The sequence below is a fragment of the Saimiri boliviensis genome, chromosome 3, assembly GCF_048565385.1.
Source record: "Saimiri boliviensis isolate mSaiBol1 chromosome 3, mSaiBol1.pri, whole genome shotgun sequence".
Lineage (NCBI taxonomy): Eukaryota > Metazoa > Chordata > Mammalia > Primates > Cebidae > Saimiri > Saimiri boliviensis.
This window is the reverse complement of record NC_133451.1, coordinates 136,837,386-136,861,980: the sequence shown is the minus strand read 5'-3', so window position 1 is coordinate 136,861,980 and position 24,595 is coordinate 136,837,386. Positions and strand designations below refer to the sequence as shown.

Sequence of the window (24,595 nt, the reverse complement as noted above, 5' to 3'; positions counted from 1 at the left end):
CCCAACTGACTTCTGTTAACTTTACTTTTTATGAATTAGTGTATATATGTAAATCTTTCATATTTTTCTTTGTTTGTTGATTTTTTATTTTGCCTTTTACTTCTTAATGAATATCAATCGTTACTGTTGTAATAAGTTGTAAAAACTTTTTTTCTGTATTATTCTATTTCCACTAACATTATATAGACTTCAGTGTGTAACTTGATTTGTGGAAATTTGGTGCCAAAAATATTAAGCTGTCCTGTCTTTCATTTTAGTTTTTATATACATTGATAATCTTTTTATGTAGTCCTTTATTTGCCAATATTTGCAAATCAAAGTCTATAATATTTTGAAGATTTGAGTCCAGAGTGGAGTTACATGGGCATCTCTTAAATGGAAAATGCTTTTAGCATAATAAAGATAATTTTAGTTTCCTGCTATTTTCTGAATTATTGAATACTTTGTCACCTAAGAAATATAATTACAGCTATTGCACTAGCATTAAATTTGTATCTTCTAAGATTCTAATTAATTTAATATTACATTATTTGTTTCAACTGAAATTGAAAAATGTTTTATAACAAACTGGAGAATTATCAAATCAAATGATACATCTTATGTGATCAATTTTTTATTTGGTTAGGTGCATTCCTGATTAATCTGTCAATTAGTAAAACTTGGACTGGAAAACTTTTACTGCTAAACATACGGAGCTGGAGCTAGTTCTTGCCATATCTGAAGGAGTCATGTGTAATGTTTACTGCACCAAGATGCAGTTTGTTCAAAAAGAATGAGCTAAATCTGGTGTTGAGTGATCCTTCCTCGGTTGTGTGCCTAGAGAAACCTGAGCTGGTGTCAACTAGTCACCAAGCTTACGAAGAAATGTGTATTGTTAATATTTATACTTTGAGGAGCTTCAGTCAAAACACAAAAAATTTATACTTTGTTTTATGTCTGAAAGTTTGAACCAATTGTTACCTAATTTGGCTGTGGTAGTTACACTTTCTCTGATTAATAATCTGCTATATTTTTCTTTCTAACATCTGTGCTTATAGCATAATAGAAACAAAATGTAGAAATGAAAATATTCTCTCTACTACAAAGTAACTTATAAAAATTATTTAGCTTTTAGCTACGTATCTGAGCTGATGACAATTTTGGTTTATTAGACTTTTTCAGTAATTATATAGCTAGCTGTGACTTAAATTTTTTTAAAGATTTATATTTTAAATTCTATGTAAAATTATATCTTAAAAATCTATACTTTTAAAGATTTATATAGCTAACTGTGATTTAAATTCTTTTAAAGATTGAAAGAAAAAGTAAAACTGCTACAGCTAGATCTCTAAATCACATATTTTCCCATTAGTGGTGTGCTTGAAATTTTTAAGTCACTAATTTATTACTGGATGAATTAAGGCAACTTCTTTGTTTTAGGAAGAATTTGGCTATAATGCAGATACCCAGAAGCTGCTGGCTAAAAATGGAGAGACTCTTCTTGGGGCCATTAATTTTTTCATTGCTAGTGTGAACACTTTGGTGAATAAAACAATTGAAGATACATTAATGACTGTGAAACAGTATGAAAGTGCCAGGTAAGTATATTGTCTGTTTTACAGATGGCATGTAATTCTGTTAAGTTTTTGGCTACAAACAACAGAAACCAACTCTCACCAATTTAGGCAGGAAAAAAATGTACTGGAAAGTTATAGTATGCCTTCACAGAACTGGCAGAAAGGGAGAGGACAGGATTCTAGAAACAACCAAGAACCAAAGCCAAGTTAAGCCTCAGAAGCATCTAATTAGGAACCTTATGCTATGGCAGTACTTGATGCTGCCACAGCTACCATAAATAATTTCCTAAAGGCCCGCAAATACTTGCTTCATTGCCTTGAGATTATCTGAGCCCTGGTCAGGTGCCCAAACCCTGCCTTCTAATGAATAGGGAAATGAAAGATTTTCCAGCTCTGGCTTCTTTAGAAGAGGACAGGGCCCTATCTTCTACCAGGTAGGTACTACGTGGTCCTCTATAATATGGCCTAAATTTACCTTTCATCCTTATTATCACTGCTTCCACAATAGCCAGACTTGCACTTTCAGTTTCTATAGAATAAGTAAGCTAATTTCACCTCCGTTATTTTTGTTAGGATACCAGTCATCTTCCATTTATCCAGGTTATAACAAGCCTTCAAACCCTTTCAAATTTTACCTTTTATATAAATTAAGTATTTGACTTCTATTTTGATAGCTGTTTTGATGTAGTGTTTTTATACATCCTATATTAATGGGTTTTTTTATACATCCATATTCATATATATGTATATATAAAATTTCCCTATCTCATAACTATCTGGTTAAATGATGAACAAAATATATATTAATAAATACTTTGAAAGGTCTAAAATGTGGCAGACCTATAATAGCCTTTTTCATCTTTTGATTCTAGGCCCAATTTTTTTCCCCATATGCCCTACTACTTTTATTTAAATATCATTCTAGTCCCCTTTGAGATTTTTTTTCTTTTGAACACCCAAAATTCTTATTTTTCATTATGCTTTTTATAGCATAGTTGAAGATAAACTTTACCTTTTAGAAGGATAACTTTACCCTTTGGCCTCTTATCCTAGTTTAATGGTATGAGAAATGCCTGTAAAAACTCCAAACTCATCTGGTCTTTTTGCAATTGAGTGCTTATTAAATACATATTTCCTTAACGCTTCAATTAAGTAAAAGTCCATATCATTTGGAAAAGCTAATTTTTGATGTTTTCACAGGAAGAGATGCTTCTGTCCCATCCCATGTTTATTTTGTCATTTTCCATTTAGTATTAACATATGAGATTCTTTTTTTTTTTTTTGAGATGGAGTTTCACTCTTGTTACCCAGGCTGGAGTGCAGTGGCGCGATCTCGGCTCATTGCAACCTCCGCCTCCTGGGCTCAGGCAATTCTCCTGCCTCAGCCTCCCAAGTAGCTGGGATTACAGGCACGCCCCACCATGCCCAGCTAATTTTTTGTATTTTTAATAGAGACAGGGTTTCACCATGTTGACCAGGATGGTCTTGATCTCTTGACCTTGTGATCAGCCTGCCTCGACCTCCCAAAGTGCTGAGATTACAGGCTTGAGCTACCGCGCCTGGCAACATATGAGATTCTTAATGACTTGAAAATGAAGGTCAAACAGCTGTCGTTGTATGGAGGGGTAAGAGTGAGGATTGCTCTTAGTAAGATAGCCTTCCATGGAAATCTTTTCAATAACGTTCTCAGTAGTTGGTTTTTCAGTCTTGATGTAAATCTTTTCATGGAAATTGTATTTTTCAAAGGGTTCATTATGTATATGAATTTAAAAATTGATTTATATGTTTTACTAGATTATTTTCTAAATTTGTTCCTTATTCATGTCATAATTTGTTCATAATTATGTACAAATAATTATGTACATAATTATGTACTCTCTCTTTTATCTCTAATCATTTTAAATATTCTTATTTTCCAGTCTTTCTAATTGTTTTAACATTTATGGGTTTTAAAGATGAATATTGTTTTCTTCCAAAAGTACCCGCACTATCTCCTAGTTAAGAACTTTGTGGATCTAGATTGTTTCTCTACTTTGGAATTGCCTGCCTATCTTGAAATATGTTTTAGTTAATAATAATCTCTTTCTCTTCAGCTCTTATTTTTAAACATTTTATAATTAATTTGTGGAGGAGAAAAATAACACTCTAGAAGTTAAATGGTTTGCTCACTTCTAGTCAATTTCAAAGCCAACATGAGAACCCGTTGTTTCCCTATGGTTCACGTTTTATCAGTAGGCCTTATACCTGAGTATTAGTGCCCTAAGTATAATGTGATATAAGATCTTAGTTTATAAAATACAGTATATAGGTTCATTTGGAACTTTTGAACAGAATTATAAATCAAGTTACATGTTCTTGCTATCTGGTTTCTTGAAGCCCTCACACCTTCTGTGTATACTTTAAAAAACAACAACAATAATGACCTCATCTCATAACTTATCCTTTTTTATTCAAATTACAAAATATGATCTTATTCATTAAGCTTAGCTTGGTGTTTGACTTTTCTGTTGTATATGAAGTAGCTGCGGAATTGGCTAGTTGTTAAAACAAACATTGCCTACTGATGGATAATAGTCGAAAAGAATCCAAGGTTAAAACTTTTTCAGTAGCTGAATGTTCTTCTCTGTCAAAACCAGAATTTGCTGACTTTTAGGGCAAGGGTCATCTATTTGATCAGTACAAAAGTGGTAATTTAGGCAAATGCCCGGGTGGCCTTTTAATGCCCCCTATTATGCATTGTGTACAAGTATTTCCTAGCCCTCTGGTGCTTCATGTATAGAAAATCTTATAACAGCCCATTCAACACTTCTTCACAGCAGCACCAACAAGGGAGTCAATTGTGGTCAAGACTATTCAGATGTGGACACCTGTTCTCTAGAAGTTTTTACATAAGCCATAAAGTAACCGTCACTAACTGTTGATATGGACTCAGTTCAGATGGGCAACCTTGAAGTGAAGTTGCTTTTTGAAAACTTAGTGAGCTTCTCTTCTTGGTGGTAATGAACACTGTTAGAGAAGCTGTTATGGAAAGTTTTACTTTGATATCATCTACAAACTCTGATTGTAAAATTAAGAAATATAAGGTCAGTATTATAACTTTGATTATGTTTAAGTTAATCACTGTTGTTTACAAATGTGCTCCAGGCTATTGAAGAATATTTATCCTTAGATCAAATCACCATGTATTACTATTTATTTTAGTTCTACGTTTTTCTCCTTTATTTTTTATTGTTTTTAGTGTGTTTGCTTCTAGATACCCCTCTTCTAATTTGGCCACAATAATAAGCATTCTAAAGGTATCTGTTATTACCAGGTGTCCTGCGTGCTTTATCTACATGAAGTTTTTGTGGAGATTTTGATTACCATTCATAGATTGAAAAACTGGAACATAAAGAGATGAAATAACTAGCTCAGGACATTAGAGCTAAAAGGCAAGGAGGTCATTCAGCTTGACTACTGAACCTATGGATTTAACTAACTTGATATTATTGCCAAGTCAATCTTGCCTCCTAAATCTTTTGTGTCCATCTCCTTAGCTCTACTGCCTTTGTCCTGATTCAGTGACTCATTTCTTATATGTCCATCATCTTCTAATAGGTTTCCTTGCTCCTGGTTTTTTAATCTTTTACTCTGTTCTATCCTCCATCTCTTACACTACCAGAAGAGTCATCTTTCTATCCTGTGACAATCATGTCACTTTTATGTTGGCTCAGCGTTCTTCAGTGGCTTCCCATCACCTGTCATACTGGATTAAATTTAAATTCTTTAGCATGGCCTGTAGGGCTGCTTATTTTCAATTCTGCCTACCTGTCTGATGTTAATTTCTTTCATTGTCCCGTTCCAGCTTCAGATTCTGACATACTGAATTACCAAATTGTCATTGTGTCTTACAAATCTATGCCTTTGTCCATGCTGTTCTCTTCAGATTCAGAATATTCTACTGATTTCCCCATCCCAATTCACCCAGCCAGCTTTTAGCATCCTTCAAAATTTAATTATTTTAATTCTGTCTGAGATACCTTTTTAGGTATCTAATTTAATAATTATTCCTCTTGATTTTCATTATACCTTACCCTCCTTTATGGTCATTTTTATTATCTTATTCTGTTGTAATTATTTACAAGATTCTCTTCTTCCCCTAGACTGCAAGCTTCTTGAGGATAAATTTATCTGTTCATCTTTATAACTTTACTTTCCAACACAGTGCTTGGAATGTAGAAAGTGCCCTCTTGAGAACTGTTGAATGAATCAGTGTATCAGTGAGTGAATTAATTGTTCTCTTTTGACCCTGGAAGAGGCCAATGAAATTAAATCTTAACTCATACTGTTAAATTCAGTACAAGTTAAGAATAAATTAGGACCTGGTTATGTATGCACCTATGCATCAACCCTGTATGACCTGCACATGTACCTCAGAACCTAAAGTAAAATAAAAGTAAAATAAAAATTAAGAAAGAATAAATTAGGATCAGTGTGAAGGACTAATGTATTCTTTCTCAAGTCATATCTACATTGTAGATTATGTTATTTAAAGTATTGTTAATTCCCAGAATAGGAGATGTGAGTTATACTCCTGTTATCTCCAAATAAAGAGCTTTAGTTTTAGGGTATAAGCTTTGTGATTCTGATCTTGACTAAATTAGAGGTCACTTTGCTGCTTCTTTGCTGAGTACCAAATAGTTGAGGCTGCTGGATAAATCACTGTTTAATAAGCAGGGTAGTACTATATTTAGGTGTTGTGATAGAGCTATTATGAGGGCTTATAGGATCATGGAATGATGACAGTGGTGGGGTAACTATTTGAGTTAATGGGGGAAGAATATTAGAGTGAGGCATCTCACAGAACACAGGATAGTAAGTGCTCCACAATAGACACGGTTGTTACATTCTGAATACTGATGTTACAGAAATTCATCCAGAGCTGTGTTGTCAAATGCAGTAGCCACACATGTCTGGTAAGCACTTGAAATGTGGCTAGTTTGAATTGAGATGAGATAGAAGTGTAAAATACACAGTGGATTTCAAGGATTCATTACCCACTCTCCAAATGTAAAGTACCTCAAGAATAATTTTGTTGTATTGATTACATGCCACAATGATTAATATTTGAGGTATATTGGGTAAAATGAAATATATTGATAACACAGGTGAAATTAATTTATTGTAGCTACTCGAAAATTTTAAATTACATGTGTTGCTCACATTGTATTTTTGTTGTGTGTTGCTATCCCAGACTTATTTTGAGAACCATTGATACTTCTACCTCTTTTAGTATGCCATTCTAGAGTCTGCTGTGTCCTTAACTGCTTTGCCTCATCAGTATTAGGCAATTCACATGTGGCATTTATTCTACCCTTGCTCTTCTTTTGACATTTACTTGTTTTAACTAGTTTTCAGATATTGGAAATTTTACTTGTTAGTTAATATTGTACTTTGGGAGAAATAGTTAATGAGATTAACAAGCAGCTTTCCCCCATTTTTATTTGAATAGCTCCTTGTTTTTAAAGAAATAATGATTTCAAAAGCATTAAGTAGAATATGAGAATTTTATGTATTACTGTATAGTATGAAACTGAATATTATAAATTTCCAACCCATCTTTGAACATATTTAACTCCTTTTGTAGTATGCTTCACTTACTCTCTTCTTTCCAGGATTGAATATGATGCATATCGCACTGATTTGGAAGAACTGAATCTTGGACCACGTGATGCAAACACTCTGCCGAAGATTGAGCAGTCACAGCATCTCTTCCAAGCACATAAGGAAAAATATGATAAAATGCGCAATGATGTTTCTATCAAATTAAAATTTCTAGAAGAAAATAAGGTAAATTCTTTACCTTCTGAGGTCTTTCTGTGGACTTTAAATTCACCTTTAAGAGAGGTAGTCCATTTTTCTGTTTCTTTTAACTTTCTTGTATGACAGTTGCGAGAAGGAATTCCATTCATAATCAGTGTTTGAGTTTTTTGAAGTATACAAAATATATTTACCTTTCTTTGATAAAAGTTACAATGCCACTGTCCCAGTCTTTCACATATAACACGCGGCAGAAAGTATTTGATAGACAGCCATTGGTCTTTGGAGTGGCATTGGTAGCAAGTGTTTTTAAAAGTTAACAGCTCTTCCCTTTTGCGGCCATCACCGAAGCGGGAGCAGCCAAAATGAAGTTCAGTCCCTTTGTGACTTCCGACTGAAGCAAGCATCGCAAAAGGCATTTCAGTGCACCTTCCCACATTCGCGGGAAGATTATGTCCTCCCCTGTTTCCAAACAGCTGAGACAGAAGTACAACGTGCGATCCATGCCCATCCGAAAGGATAATGAAGTTCAGGTTGTACGAGGACACTATAAAGGTCAGCAGATTGGCAAAGTAGTCCAGGTTTACAGGAAGAAATACGTAACCTACACTGAACGGGTGCAGCGGGAAAAGGCTAATGGCACAACTGTCCATGCAGGCATTCACCCCAGCAAGGTGGTTATCACTAGGCTAAACCTGGACAAAGACCGCAAAAAGATCCTTGAATGGAAAGTCAAATCTCGCCAAGTAGGAAAGGAAAAGGGCAAATACAAGGAAGAAACAGTTGAGAAGATGCAGGAATAAAGTAATCTTGTATACAAGCTTTGAGTAAAACTTGAAAAAAAAAATAGTGATAGATTACGCTCTGAATATGTTGAAGCTTTTCTATTAATGTTAGGTGCAGATTTCAGGAAAATAATTATGGCATTCTTCTCAGTAACTGGTAAATGAAAAATAACTAAAAGATCTAGCTTAGGGTTGCAGTTTACATAACCTAGAAGGAAGAAGCCAAGAGATCCATTTTCCACTTGTTTTCATATATGAACACATCTAAGAACTAGAGCAATGAGGGCTGAACTGGACCAGCTGTAGGTTTCAGCAGGAAGTGGATTCATTTAATAATAGACTCCTGTGTTTGGGTTTAAGTAAAAGGACACTTTCTCATGTTTGACATATCTCTTATTACTTGCATACCCAGTTTTGTATGATTGCAGTTCTGGAAATGGGAGAGCCAGTAGTGAGGTTGGTACAGAATAGGTGTAGCGCAGTCCTGTGAAGATGGGTCTCACCATTGCACATTGGTAGTTTTTTCTGTGTGTTTCACATCCTGTGAGGTCACAACAGGTCTTCAGCTGCCCTCTCTTCCAGGTCCCCTCTAAAAATTATTTTTCATTTCTCTCCAGAAGCAGTAATGTTTATATTCTCCCCCGTAACATCAAAGGGCATTTTATTAAACTATAATTGACAGTATCTTACTGTTTTCCTTAACATTTCCTTAGAAACTCTTAAGGCTATAAAACCTATAGAATAATATATTTCTTTGGGATCCACCTAGTCTAACACTATCACTGACATTTTTTAAGCTGCTATGGATGAAAATTACCAGAAAACGTTATAGTGGCAATAAAGGAAACCTCGGCAGAGTTGTCAGACAAATTGCCTGGCATCATTCAGAGAGTACATTGTAGCCTTCTGGCATTCATTAACTGAGCCCATAAGATTGCATTCGTTTTAGTCATATATATATACTGCTTACACTGTTTGATATTTTAATGGATGTGAATATATCAATACTTTGATAATAGATATTGTATATTTTAATTATAAAAATATTTTTTACATTCCACCTTATCATCACTACAAAATAATACTAAAAGAGGTATGCTAGAGGAATACACATGTTTGATAAGAAGGTAGACTAATATAGTGAAACCTAAGGTTCACATGATTTAAAGGAAGAGAAAAATCAAAAGGTAATTGGAAGCCAGATTATACTGAGCCCTGACCACATACAGACTTTGAATTGTGGCCTTGGAAGGGACTTAACACTGAGCAGGGAGGGAAGAAGGAGACACCTTCATAGACAGCCAGGTCATCTCTATAAATTTTAAATGTCAGTCAGTTGGATCTTACTTCTAACTTTATCTTGTAGGTATTGAAGAGTTTTTAAAGTTTAGAGTAGCAGGGGAAAAAAAAACATCATTTAGAAAGACTCTTCAGTCACTATAATTTAAAGAAAGTAGAAGCACACATACTAATGAGGAATCTTTTATAGCCAAATGAAGATTAAGAGCCTGCACTAGGGTCTTTGCAATAGCAGCAGGAAGGAAAGAGTATGGTGGTTTAAAGGCTGCATGATAGGAGTTGGAAAATTAAAATAGGAAGCTGGTGTGGCCCGAAGGGGGTAAAAGTATAGGATTGGGAATTTTTTCTGTTTGATCCAGTGTTTAGTTTGAGACGGTGACAAAATACTCAAGTGGAAACAATTGGTAGGAATTCGATGATGTTTGTTTAGAGTTTGGATGAACAGAATCAGGGCTTCAGATAGAAAGGTTTGGAAATCATTGCCTTAAGAATAATGTTATTACATTTTCTCTTTTTTACTATTGAGTAAAAATAGAAAATTGCTTCTATTCGCAAGGATTTTATGTTCTTAGATGATGTCTTTGTCTTTTTGGGCTGCTATAACAAAAAGCCATAAACTGAGTAGCTTATAAACAGGAGAGAATTATTTCTTCCAGTTCTAGAGTCTGGGAAGTTCACAATGAAGGTACCAGCGTCTGGTGAGGGCCTGCCTTCTGACTCATAGGTGACTCCTTGCTGTGTCCTCACACTGGAACCGGGAGGGGTCTCTCCCATTTCTTTATTATAAGGACACATCGAATTTATGAGGACTCTACCCCCATGGCCTAATCACCTCCCAAAGATGATTAGTACCTCCTAATACCATCACATTGCGGGTGAAGATTTCAGCATTTGAATTTGGCAGGGGACACATTCACACTGTGGCAGATAGCATAGATACTCTTTGTTTTGGCTTTCCACAATTGTCATCAAGCTAAGTTTGAATTTGAACTCAGTAATTCGCTATGTCTAAAGTAAAACCTATAAAGAAATCGTGGTCTCTGTATCTTTTTTAACTCTTCAAAATGATAAAGAGATATTGTTGGACTGTTATTTTAAGGAGTAATTGTCATTTAGAAGAAGACAAAGATCCATGAGAGAACTTTTCTTTTTTTGTTGTTGTCGAGCAATGTTTATTCTTATTCTGTTATTTTTAATAGCATTAAAAAGGAAGGAAAAGCAGGTTTTTAGCCTAGAAACTGTCTATCACCTTGTTTGTTTTCTTGGCAATTTGAAATGCCTCAAGTCTAGGTTTTTTGTTGTTTTGTTAAAATGTAGGTGAATTTGTACCTTGACATCTCTTTTATGTGTAGTTACCGGGTAAGCTACTTAGCACTTTAATTTGTTTGTTTTTGTTTTAGTTTGAGACGGGGAGTCTGGGGAGTCTCACTCTGTTGCCCACACTGGAGTGTAGTGATGTGATCTCAGCTCACTGCAGCCTCCACCTCCTGGGTTCAAACGATTCTCCTGTCTCAGCCTCCCTTGTAGCTGGGATTTGGGATTACAGGTACTTGCCACCATGCCCAGCTAATTTTTTTTTTTTTTTTTGAATTTTTAGTAGAGGCAGATTTCACCAATTCATATAGTTTTTTTTTTTTGTCAGTTGTGCTAAGATTCCGACATGACAATTTTTGTAAGGGAGGAGTATTTTGTATTCAATATTGAAAAGCTTTCCAGGAAGGATAGCTTTGTAATCATGAATTGCTGTTCTTATAGACTTGCTTCTTTTCGGCAATCATAAGGAACTTACGTATTTTCTAACCCTTTTTGGTCAGAAGCGATCAGCTTATTGTAGAGTAGGATTATAGTTTCTTATTCTGCTGTATATGTTGGAGATGAGAGAATTGTTCCTTTCACTTTGAGTGAAAAGAATTTACTTATAAAAATTTACTTTTTAATCATTATTGCTGTGATGTATATGTTCTAACGGTTGGTACATGTATATTCTTCAGATCAAATTTCACTTATTTTGCCAGCCTTTGGTATTATCTAAGTTGGTTTGCCAGGTTTTGTGATAATGCTGACTTTTTAAGTGATCAATGTGTTGCCTGAACAGAGTACTAATAACTGCACTGGTTGTGCTGTTGATGGTGGTGCTGGTGTTTATAGCTGTGACATTGCTATACTTTTTTAGTTCTAAGTAGTTATGGTTCCCTCAGTTTGCTTAAAAGTAAAACCTTTTATTAGTATTTCTGATGGGCCATTGGTTTGACTAGTTCCTATTGCCCAGTATCCAAAGGCCAGTGAGCACAGGGTCTGCACAGCATACTATTACTACTTACAGGCTTTTTAAAAAGAAGAGTAATTGTTTTATCATAACAATTTTGATAAAGCTTTTCCATTGGATGGGCCTTTGGTTTGACTAGTTCCTATTGCCCAGTGTCCAAAGGCCAGTGAACACAGGGTCTGCTGATCCTTGTGATGACTTGGTCCCATTTTGTCGCTTAGCAGATAGCTCCAGCAGATCTGGATACCTGAGCTTTCTGTTTCTTGTTACCTAAAAACGGAATTTATAATTCTCTCCATCCCCTCCCACACCTGCCTACATATTTATCCCTTTTTTATGGATTTCATAGGGATTTGTGAGTACTCAAGGGACAGGGACTGATTCTGAACTTGAGATCAGGAATGAGATAAAGATCTGAGAGAAGTTATAGGATGATTAAAAAAGAAAGCATTGGTGGGATCCCCTCCTCTTTCTATGCCCTGTGGCCTCCCATGCTGTTCCTGGAATCTCACTACCCCTAACTCTGTGACTGTGGACTTCTGTGTGTTTGTAAAGAGTATTCAGTGCTGTCAAGTCCATGATTGTCAGACTTCTCTGTTAGATTAATAGCATTCTCCAAACTTTTTTTTGAAATAACTTTATATCTCTCCCCTGATTGATGAAATGAAATACCCAATTCCTTACCTACTCTTCTGTACCCAAATTGATATTAGACTAGGAGAGCAGATAGTAATTTATGATACTTTATGTTTTCTCTGCCAACTTGAAAGTGTGTTCATCACTCCCTCCTCCCCATAGTGCTCAGGCCTTTCTCCAGTGAAAGCACGTATGTTGTGATTGCCTGCTGGTATTTTTCCTCCTAGAGGTAAGCTCCATGAATGCATCTGTAGAGCACTGCCTCCGTACATTGAGCATTGAGTTAGTGGATGGACGCTAATCTTTGACTACTATAATCTGTAGATGGAAGATGCTTGCTATAAGGATTTTTATATACTATAATTTCTATATCTAGATGAGTATATACCAGTGCACAGGTGATAATACTGGGCTTCAGAGAGGTTAAGTAGTTTGTTCAAAGTCTCACAACCAGACCAAGGTTAAAATCTAGGTCTCTCTGACTCCACAGCCCTGCTTTTAGTTAAGTATAATACAGTGCTGTAATGCTGCCCAAGGTTAAGATTGTTAAGATAGCAGAGAGAGAAGATGGAAAGATTACCTTGGAAAACAGAAGCTGTATTGATCACGTCTAAACTTGGAACTCTTGGAAGGAAGGAAAGGAGGGAGAAATGGGCAGAGGGACAAGTGAGGGATAGATTGATGGGCGGGAACCAACACTGTAAAATCATAGAACAAAAAAGGCGATAGACTTCTTTTGCTAAAGGTGAGAAAATTTCCACCTTCAGAATTTTAACGTATCTAATTCTTGGATAAAGAATTATAAGACATTATAACCACAGTTCTATAACCTGCTGTTACTGAATGTTTCATCAATTATCTTCTCTTCAATGTATCCAATTCCTGGATAAAGAATTATAAGGCGGCTGGGCGCAGTGGCTCAAGCCTGTAATCCCAGCACTTTGGGAGGCCGAGGCGGGTGGATCACAAGGTCAAGAGATCGAGACCATCCTGGTCAACATGGTGAAACCCCGTCTCTACTAAAAATACAAAAAATTAGCTGGGCATGGTGGCGCGTGCCTGTAATCCCAGCTACTTGGGAGGCTGAGGCAGGAGAATTGCCTGAACCCAGGAAGCGGAGGTTGCAGTGAGCCGAGATCGCGCCATTGCGCTCCAGCCTGGGTAACAAGAGTGAAACTCTGTCTCAGAAAAAAAAAAGAAGAAGAAAAAGAATTATAAGGCATCACCACAGTTCTGTGACCTGCTATTACTGGAGTCTATAGATGTGTTTCATCAATTATCTTCTCTTCAGAACAGAAAACTGCCTTTCTTTTTCCTTCTGTAAGGTCTCTTTTTTTTTTTAACCCTCTGCTTGTCGGTGATTTGTTGAAACCTATCCCAATGAGTCAGAAAAATTTTAAAAAACCTATCCTTCCACCCTACTTGTAGCTCATATTTGTCTTTGCTTCCCTTACTCCCTTCCCAATGCCCACACCCGTATTTTTGATAGTGTTTCTCTTTCTCAACCAGTAGTTGCCTTTTTTTTTTTTTCTTTTTGCCCTCTCACTGTGTCACCCAGGCTGGAGTGCAATGGCCTGATCTTGGCCCACTGCAACTTCTGCCTCCTGGGTTCAAGCGATTCTTCTGACTCAGCCTCCCAAGCAGCTGGGACTACAGGCATATGCCACCACACTTGGCTAATTTTTGTATTTTTCATAGAGATGAGGTTTCAATATGTTGACCAAGCTAGTCTCGAACTCCTGACCTCGTGATCCTCCTGCCTTGAACTCCAAAAGTGCTGGGATTACAGGCATAAGCCACCATGCCCAGCCAAACTCCTATTTCATAGAATTATTGGGAAAAACTGATAACTGCTTTGAAGAACTTAACAATCATAAATATTAGGTTGGTACAAAAGTAATTGCAGGTTTTACCATTGAAAGTAATGGCAAAAACTGCAGTTACTTTTGTGCCAACCTAAATATATGAAGACAACTTATTTTACTAAGAAGTTGCTTTTTAAAAAAAAAATGCGTGCCTCTAAATGAGAAGGTTATATAATTAAATTTTATTTAGAAAAAGTTTATTTGGTAGAAGTAAACTGCCTTTTAAATAGTTTTAATGTCTACAAGGTAATGTTTATCATTAGTTTTTTTCAGTCAGTAACTTTGTAAATGTTATTTATATTCTACTGATACATGAAAGTTTTCAGTATAATCTATTTGACATCATCTATCAGTCCTGCTCTTAAATTTCAGTTACCTACTAGTTTCTATTTAAAACTCCAACCTGTCTTTCTGCCTTAGTAGTCAGTGTTGGAGTTTGCTTTGCCCTTTAACAAATAAAGTATTGTATGGTATGTTTAGGTCACTCAATAGATGTTGCTTAGTGGTTTTGCTCATTGTTTGACAGATCTTTATGAAAGTTCTTCATAAATGAGTTTGTAATGATTTAGTGTATTTCTAGATTACTGTCATTGTTCTGATAGGTTTTCAAAATTTGTCAAATTTGCCACCGTTCCATTATATTCGTTACTTCTTTTGCTCCTATTTTAAATCTCTTTCTGTTATACTAATATTTTATATTTTAAATTATTTCTAACTTGGGACATAAATATTCAATAAAGACTTTTTCCTACTCTGTAAATATGGGAAGATTATATGAAAGTTTGTTTTATTAATCTTCATCATTTTAGCAATAATTAACTTTTATTTCTTTCATCTGCTGCAATCCTGTGTTAGATCCTTGTCCCAGGGATGTTTAATACAGCTTCAGGGCTAGAAACAAAATTGAGGACAAGGTTAAAGTGCTGTGTATCTTTTCTACACCACCACGTTTCCTTAGGTGCTCTGCTGCCCTTTCTTGTCTGTTTCAAATTTTGTTTAAAAGCTTTTGAAAATGTATTGCCCATGAATAGAGGCAGATTAGAATAGGTGAAAGGATATGGATCAGGCTTGGAATAAGACATTCCTGAGTTCCCCAAATCCCAATCCATCTATCACCTAGCTGTCTAACCTTAGGCAAATTATTTAACTGAGTCCTCCTCAGCTACAAAAGGAGCTGCCTCTCTGTGTTTAGTCAGCTACACAGGGGTGGGGAAACAAACTGACTTATATTGACATTTGCAGGGTTAAAAATTTGTGGATGCCCTTCCCTCTTTCTTTCTGACTCTCTTAACTTTCTAGACTGTTACAGCAGCTCTCTCCAAGGCCAGCACATTAAATACCATGCTTTGCTTTTATTCTCTCCACTAATTCTAAAAGATTGGAAGTTAATATTCTTTTTTAAGTTATTTTAAGTTCATCGGTACACGTGCAGGACGTGCAAGTTTGTTACATAGGTAAACTTGTGCCTTGATGGTTTGCTGCACCTATTAACCCATCACCTAGATATTAAGCCCTGAATGCATTAGCTATTTATCCTGATGCTCTCCCTCATCTGGCAACCCTCCCTACATGCCCCAGTGTGTGTTGTTCCCCTCCCTGTGTCCATGTGTTCTCATTTTCAGCTCCCACTTAACGAGTAAGAACATGCAGTGTTTGGTTTTCTGTTCCTGTGTTAGTTTGCTAAGGTTGATGGCTTCCAGCTATAGCTGTGTCCCTCTAAAGGACATGATCTTGTTTCTCTTTATGGCTGTATAGTATTCCATGGTGTATATGTACCACATTTTCTTTATCCAGTCTATCATTGATGGGCATTTGGGTGTATTCCATGTCTTTGCTATTGCAAATAGTGCTGCAGTAAACATATATGTGCATGTAACTTTATAATAGAATGATTTCTATTCCTTTGGGTATATAGCCAGTAATGGGATTGCTGGGTCAAATGGTGTTTCTGGTTCTAGATCCTTGAGGAATCACCACACTATTTTCCACAATGGTTGAACTAACTTACATTGCCACCAACAGTGTAAAAGCGTTTCTATTTCTCCACAGCCTTGCCAACATCTCTTGTTTCTTGACTTTTTACTAAGTGCCATTCTGACGGGTGTGAAATGGTTGATGAACACTTGAGTTGTTTCAGTTTTAAGCTATTACAGGTACAGCTATTATGAACTTTCGTGTAGAAGTCTCTGCTTTCATTGTTCTTAGGCAAATACCTGGGAGTAGCATAATTATGTTACATAGTGGGTACATGTAAGTTTTTAAGAAACTGACAAACTTTTCTAAGATATTTATACCATTTTGCAATCCCAACAATTGTGTATGAGAGTTTCAGTTGCTCTGCATTCTGGTCAGTAAGGTATGGTCAAGGTTTTTAATTTTAGCTATTCTAGTGGATGTGTAGTAACATCTCATTGTGGTTTTAATTTGGATTTTCCTAATAACTAAAGATGTTGAGCATCTTTTTATGTGCTTATTTGCCATCTGTGTTTTCCTCTTTTTTGGTTAGGTAGTTCTTATTCAATTGCAAAAATTCTTTTTTTTTTTTGAGACAGAGTTTTACTCTGTCGCCCAGGCTGGAGTGCAGTGGTACGATCTCAGCTGACTGCAGTCTCCACCTCCCGGGTTCAAGTGTCTCCTGCCTCAGCCTCCCAAGGAGGAGTAGCTGGGATTACAGTGCAATCTCTGCCTCCCAGGTTCAAGCAATTCTCTTGCCTCAGCATCTTGAGTAGGAGTAGCTGGGATTACAAGGTGTGGTAGCCTGCTACCACACCTGCTAATTTTTATATTTTTAGTAGAGACAGGCTTTCATCATGTTGGCCAGGCTGGTCTCAAACTCCTGACCTCAAATGATCTGCACACCTTGGCCTCCCAAAGTTCTGGGATTGTAGGCATGAGACACTGTGCCCCACCAAGAATTATTTATTTATTCTAGAATCAAGTTCTTTGATACCTGTTTTGCAAATATTTTCTCCAAATATATGACTTTTTCAGTTTTATAAGTGTCTTTTGAAAAGAGAAATATTTTTATGAAGTCCAGTTTATTGATTTTTTTCATTTATAATTTATGCTTTGTGTATATTGTTTAAAACTCTTTGCCAAACCAAAGACCATTAAGATTTTCTCTTATTTTTTTTTCTATAAGTTTTTGTAGCTTTAGCCCTGACACTTAGGCCCATGATCCATTTCAACTTAAATTTTGTATATATTTTGAGATAAGGGTCAAGGTTCATTTTCCATGAATTAATCCTTGAATCACTTCTGTGTCTACACCCTTATGAACTTACCTAGTTATGTGGCTTTAAATATCATCTGTATATTAATGACTCCCAAATTAGAACTCTAGCCCAAACTGCTATTTTAAGAGGTGTCTCAAACATGTCCAGAACTAAGCTGTTAATATCCATCTTTTCCCTGCTTGCATGCCTGTCCCTCTCACAGTCTTTGCCATTTCGATAAATGCAACTTCATTCTTTCAGTTGCCTGGGGCAAAACTCTTGGCACATCTTTGAGTGTTCTCTCTTTCTGTCACCTCCCATCTTGAGCTGTTGTCAAATTCCATTGGCTTCATCTTCACATTATATTCAAAATCCCACCTCTTCTCACTTTCTCCTCTTTTACCACTGTAGTCCAAGCCACAATTACCTCATCCAGCTTATTGCTGTAATATTCTAATAGGTCTCTCTACTTCTACCTTTGCATGTTTATTAAATTAAGTCAAATGTTGTCAATTTTCAGCACATAACCTACCAGTAGCTTTTCATCTCACTCAGAGAAGGAGCTAGATCGTTATAATGATACCTAAGGGCCTGCACCATCTAGCCACCCATTACCTCCCTTACCACATTACCAGGCCCTTACTCACTCTGTTACAGTCGTACAGGCCTTGTTGGTGCTTTTCAAATATACCAAGCACACTGCCTAACTCAGGCCATTTGAACTTGCTATTTCCTCTGTCTGGAATGTTTTTCTTCCAGATAACTTAAAGTTTATTCTCTCACTTCTTAAATCTATATCCAGCTGTTACCTCAGTGAGCCCTTCCTATTTAAATTACTACTGTGTCACCTGTACATACACCTCACATTCCGCATTGCTGCCTTAGTTTTCTCTGTAACATGTATCACCATCTAACGAACGATGTATGTTAAATGTTTCTCTTTCTTCCCTCAATAGAACATAAACTTCTTTTGAGAAGAAATGTTTGCCTGTTTTTGTAAATTGCTTGCATTCCCAACCCCTAGAGTAGTGCCTGACACATAACAGACCCTCTGTAATATTTAATATGTGAGTGGAGGCAAGTAACATTTTAGGTGGTTTTTTCCCTGCCTCTGAATATAAAATGGGATGTTTGTAGTTCATTAGAACTTTGTGAACAATTCAAGTCTTCAACAAAGTTGATATAGACAGACGTTAGCTCTCATAATCTTTTCCCCTTTTTAATAAAAGAATGTTTAACATACAGACAAAATGTAGAGTAACAAAAATAGCAAAAAAAAAAAAAAGTCAGCCATGTTGCCACCACCCAAGTTAAGAAACAAAACATTATTAATAATTTTGAGGCACACTTTGTGCTTTTTCTTTGCTTTATCCTCTCTAATCTGCTCCCTCTATAACCCTATTCTGAATTTATTTATTGTTCCTGTTGGTTTTCTTTATGGTTTTGCACATATGAATATATTCAGTTATGTATGTTTTTGAACACCTATCACGGATGTTCTGCAAACTGTTTTGCTTGACCTGATACTCAACATTTTACAGTTGTAAGTCAGACCTCAGATGGCTGGGCATGATGGCTTACGCCTGTAATCCCAGCACTTTGGGAGGTTGAGGCAGGCCGATCACCTCAGGTCAGGAGTTGAAGACCAGCCTGGTCAACATGGTGAAACCCCGTCTCTACTAAAAATACAAAAATTAGCCAGGCACGTTGGTGCATGTTTGTAATCCCAGCTACTCTGGAGGCTGAGACATGAGTTTCATCCATGTTGATGCATGTAGCTGCAGTTCATTTATGTTTACTCCTATATAGTATCCCCATTGCATTGAGAGACCACTCTGTTCTCTTGTATATACAATTTTGTGGTGGTTTTCTTGCTTTTTTAATGCTAAAAACAGTGCTGCCATGAACATGATTGTTCATGTTTCATGAAACACACATGCAAGTTTTTCTAGGGCAGATTCTTAGGAGTGAAATTACTATTGCATAGGGTATTTGCATCTTTCATTTTACTAGTTAATGCCAGCTTGTTTTCAAAAACAATTGTACATACACCCATCCATGGTATATATGAGTTGTTATTTCGTTTTCCTTATGTGGAGGGTATAAAGTGGTGTTCCATGTTAGTTTTAATTTGCGTTTTCCTATTTCCTAATGAGGCTGGACATCTTCTCAGATGTAATTGGCTAAAAATTAGCCAGGCATGTTGGTGCACATTTGTAATCCCAGCTACTCAGGAGGCTGAGACATGAGAATCGCTTGAACTCTGGAGGCAGAGGTTGCAGTGAGCCAAGATTGTGCCACTGCACAACAGCCTGGGCAACAGAGCAAGACTCTGTCTCAAAAAACAAAAGAAAAACAACCTCACGAAACAATTTATAAATTTTTTTGATGCATTATCTCTTTAAGAAAGACTTACGGAGATAGTATAACTTGGTTAAAATATACTCTTCATATCAGCAGAAGTAATAGACAATTGAAAATAACTGAGAGTCATCTGAGCTTTATGTAAATTGATTTTCTGGGCAACAGTTGCTTCTTGCTTGATTCTTTCCTCTGTGAAATGTTTATCTGTGTTATTTGCTCTTTCTTAATTGGACTGTTTTCGGTTTGTGGGAGTTCTTCATATATTCCAGATATATATTCTTTACCAGTTACATGTGATGCACCTTTTCCCAGTATGTAGCTTATCTTTCACTATCTTTTGATGAATAGAAATTCTAAATTTTAATGTAGTTTAATTATCAATCTTTGTCTTCATAATTTATGGGGGTTTTTTTAGCCTTAAGAAATCCTTTCATATATAACATCATCCAGTGATTTTCTTTTTCCACCCCCTGTCAAGGCAGATTGCCCTTGGAGCACTCCTTAGACTTGTCCTTGACAACCTGTTCTACGGAAGAGATCTGAAAGTCACAATGGCAAAAGTGACTGAGACCAGCTCAGTTTTGTTTTGTTTTGTTTTTGTTTTTGTTTTTTTGTTTTTTTTTTTAGGCGGAGTTTCGCTCTTGTTACCCAGGCTGGAGTGCAATGGCGCGATCTCGGCTCACCGCAACCTCCGCCTCCTGGGTTCAGGCAATTCTCCTGCCTCAGCCTCCCGAGTAGCTGGGATTACAGGCATGTGCCACCATGCCCAGCTCATTTTTTGGATTTTTAGTAGAAACGGGGTTTCACCATGTTGACCAGGATGGTCTCGATCTCTTGACCTCGTGATCCACCCGCCTCGGCCTCCCAAAGTGCTGGGATTACAGGCTTGAGCCACCGCACCTGGTGACCAGCTCAGTTTTGGAAAATATTTTCAGAAATGGAGGAGTGCGGGGAGGGAGAGAGAAGGGGAGGGAGGGAGAGAGGGAAGGAGGAGGGGAGAGGGGGAAGGAAAGAGTTACAGTGAAACATTTTCTATTCTGTTTTTTCACATAGCAGCATGTTTCAGATATTTTTACCTCATTAAAATTATTAAAGTTCAATTATAATGAATATTATATTGGATGGGAATCAGAATTCTTATTGAACATTTTGCAGTTGTAAGACAGACCTCAGATGTCCAAGCATGGTGGCTTATGCCTGTAATCCCAGCACTTTGGGAGGCCAAGGCAGGCAGATCACCTGAGGTCAGGCATTCAAGACCAGCCTGGCCAACATGATGAAACCCCATCTCTACTAAAAATACGAAAATTAGCCAGGCATGTTGGTGCATATTTGTAATCCCAGCTACTTGGGAGGCTGAGACATGAGAATCTCTTGAACCCTGGAGGCAGAGGTTGCAGTGAGCCAAGATTCCACTACTGCACAACAGGCTGGGCGACACAGCAAGACTCTTTCTCAAAAACAAAACAAAAGAAAAACAACCTTAGGAAACAATTTTTTTGATGCATTATCTCTTTAAGAAAGACTTACAGAGATAGTATGACTTGGTTAAAATATACTCTTCATATCAGCAGAAGCAATAAGCAGTTAAAAATAATTGAGAATCATCTGAGATAATGTAAATTGATTTTCTGGACAACACTTGCTACTTGCTTGATTCTTTACAAAGGAAGTGACTATTTAAAAGTATCCAGCCAGCTTGGCTTACGTAAAGCTTAGACTTAATGATGTCAATGTTTACTATTCATACATTGTATAGTAATTATGTATAATTTTTCCTTTTTGATATCTCACATGATTTTTAATATGCTTAGTTTGATGATGATAATGATATTTTTAATTAATCCTCTTAATGTTTGAAAATGGTTAACAGGGTATATATTTTGGCATCTTAAAATTGACCTATTCTCTTTAGGGTAATTAAAAAGTCAGTGTGCACTTGGTATGTGTGAAATACTTGGTCATTATTAAACCAGCTTTTCTTCAAGAGAGATACACTCTTTAATTAAGGAATGTAATAAATCACCCTCTATTTTATTGTTATTGGTGTTAATGCTTGGTCTTATAACTCTGCCCTGTCCACAGGTTAAAGTATTGCACAATCAGCTGGTCCTTTTCCACAATGCCATTGCCGCTTACTTTGCTGGGAATCAGAAGCAGCTTGAACAGACACTTAAACAGTTCCATATCAAATTGAAAACCCCTGGAGTGGATGCCCCGTCTTGGCTTGAAGAGCAGTAAAATCACACCAGAAAATAAAAAGAAAGTCACATTGTCATATTTCTAAACAAACTTAACAAGAATTAAGCAGAGTTGGGGGAAGTGGGAGGGGTGACAGCCATTGTAGTGGTCTTACACAAACAGCTTTAATTTTTCCCTTTTTCATACTTTAACAATTGAACTGTTAATTTTGATGGGAAAGTGGGTGGTTTTAATGTAAACGTAGTTTCTATAATCTGAACACAATAATTTTCCCTTTTGAGAAATCCTTTTGTATTGTGAGGGTTGATGGCTATTTCTGTAGTTTGAAAACATCTAATACAGATTTGCACTGACAAGATAAAAATTCAAGGTTTTTGGTCCTGGAAATGAGGGCCAATTGTAACTTTTCCAAAGGGAGGTTTACATGATTTGTATCAACATCAGATATTTTATATATGAATATATTAAACATCTTTAAGAGATTCATTTTCATGTATTAAAGAAAAAAGAAACTATTTTGCAGAGTAAAGTTATATGGTGTTCCTGCAGCATCCACATAGAGGCAGCAGCTCTACTGAATGACTGATTAGCTTGTGGAGTTGTGGCAAATATCTTTTTAAAAATGAATCTGTACCATTGTAATTTTGTTTAGACTATTTTTAAAGACACAGAAATGACACTGTCATTTCTGTAAGACTTTTAAGCTTCTGAATTTCTTCACCCAAAGTCATTGGACAGTTGGATTTGCAGTTTCTTGTGGCTCATAACGAAACCTGCTTAAGGGAATTTTTTTTTTTTTTTTTTTTTTTTTTTTGACAGGTGGACGTGGGAATGGAAATTCTTGATGGTTTCTCAAATAGAAATCTGTACTTAGAAAACTAGTTTTTGGGTCGGTTCTATTTTGATAGAAGTGAATATGTAGACAGCTTTTATTGATTTCCATATGTAACAATACCGTTTAAGCCTTAAATCACAGATAACGTGCCTTCTCAGATACAGTAATTCTTGTTCAACCAATGTACAAAATCCATAAAGAAGCCCCTGTTGGATAATGTCTGATGTGTCTATTCCTTCCGTGGAAAGGAGCACTATGTATAAATGTTGGGTTTCTTTGTACTCATTAAGCCACATTTGAGGTTTATGGTAAAAATCAACTTTTGAGTTTGCTCTTTGGTTTTTCTTCATTCCTTTTGAGGAATGGGAAAACGGAAGGATTCTTTGATTTGGGTAATGAAGAGGTAATTTGGGACAGTGTGGTCGTACCAGAAAGAAAGAGGATTGGAAAGGCCAGTACTGTTTTAGTTGCGCAGCACTATTGGTTTTGTGTTAATGTGGTTGCCCTGTCCACTACATGGTTCTATCAGTAACGTAATCCATTTGCAATGTAAAGCTCTTTTCGTTTTTGTCATAGACATAAATTAATATTTTGAGAGGTATCCCTTGCCTGTTCATTTCTTCTGTATTAAAATGAAGTACTTAAAATTACCGTTATACCTGAACTTTGTGGACTGTAAGATTTGTTATATATGTTCAAATGCCTTTTAGCTGGCTTTTTAATTAATATGCCTGTTTTGAGTGCTTAATACAATGTAATGTGATTGTAAATCATAAACCTATTTTAAATCATTCCTTCCTGTATATTTGTACTCAGAGAGCCTTATTTTATTCTTCCAGCAGAATTACTACTTGTGATAGTTCATTTACATTCCCCAGAATGTGCCTCTGGTGTGAATTTTGTATTCTTATTAAAAGTGTTTGCTGCAGCAAATTGTTTCTCTGGCCCTTCATAGTTTAAGAAATATATATTTGGAAATTCTGAAGACACACGATTTGTCTTTTCTGAACTTTAAAATAAATGGTGCTTCTGTCACTTATAATTGTTTTAGCCCGGTAAGCTATTTTTTTTTTCTCAATGTGCATCTCTTGAGAGTTGAACATGTCCGGTCTTAACCACATTTCAGTAACAGTTATGCTACCTAAGGAGCTAAATAGTTTCATGGATTGATTTTTTTTTTCCAGAATAAATTTAAAATATCAGTGATTCTGATAGTGGGTACATGAGCAAAAGAAAAAGTAAATTAATATATTTAGCCAGTGATACATTTACTTTGTTAGGAATGTAATTTATGTTCATTATAGAAAAGAAATAGACGAAAATTTCAAGTCATAGATAGTAAGTACCTTCCCAAGTGAGTACTTGGAGCCACCCAACACCTCTGAAGTTGGATATTTTAGTTTGGATTTTTATATTACAAGCTCTATTTTGAGTATTCTTTAATATAACATACATTTACGTCTTTGTACTCTTACCTACTTATTCCCTTAGGTTATATTCCTAGAAGTGAAAATGGGCTCTCAAAATTATATACAGTACACACTTTTAAGACTTTGTAATATATTGCCTGTTTGCTTTCAAGAAAGACTGTGCCAGTTTACACCTGCAAGAGCATACACATGTGCCTGTTTAATATATTTTTTAAGCTAGTACTATATACATAAAATAAATGGAAAAAGGGAAGATAAAACCTGAACAATCACGAACTGGAGAGTTTGGGGGATGTAGGTTGTGGGAGCAGGGGATGGATGGAAATGGCTGGCTTGTCTCTCA

At 36.2% G+C, this 24,595-nt stretch overlaps 1 protein-coding gene across 5 annotated transcripts in view; it reads left to right on the top strand.

Moving 5' to 3' along the window:
- ARFIP1 (ARF interacting protein 1) overlaps window positions 1-23,864 on the top strand; it is a 121,881-nt gene extending 98,017 nt beyond the window's left edge. For all 5 annotated transcript variants that reach the window (XM_074396818.1, XM_010338595.3, XM_010338598.3 and 2 more), the window contains 3 exons: window positions 1,420-1,577; window positions 7,211-7,385; window positions 21,871-23,864. In XM_074396818.1, coding sequence (XP_074252919.1) covers window positions 1,420-1,577; window positions 7,211-7,385; window positions 21,871-22,026 — 489 coding nt within the window. In that variant the 3' untranslated portion in view covers window positions 22,027-23,864. The remainder of the gene's footprint in view (window positions 1-1,419; window positions 1,578-7,210; window positions 7,386-21,870) is intronic.
- Window positions 23,865-24,595: the final 731 nt, after the last annotated feature.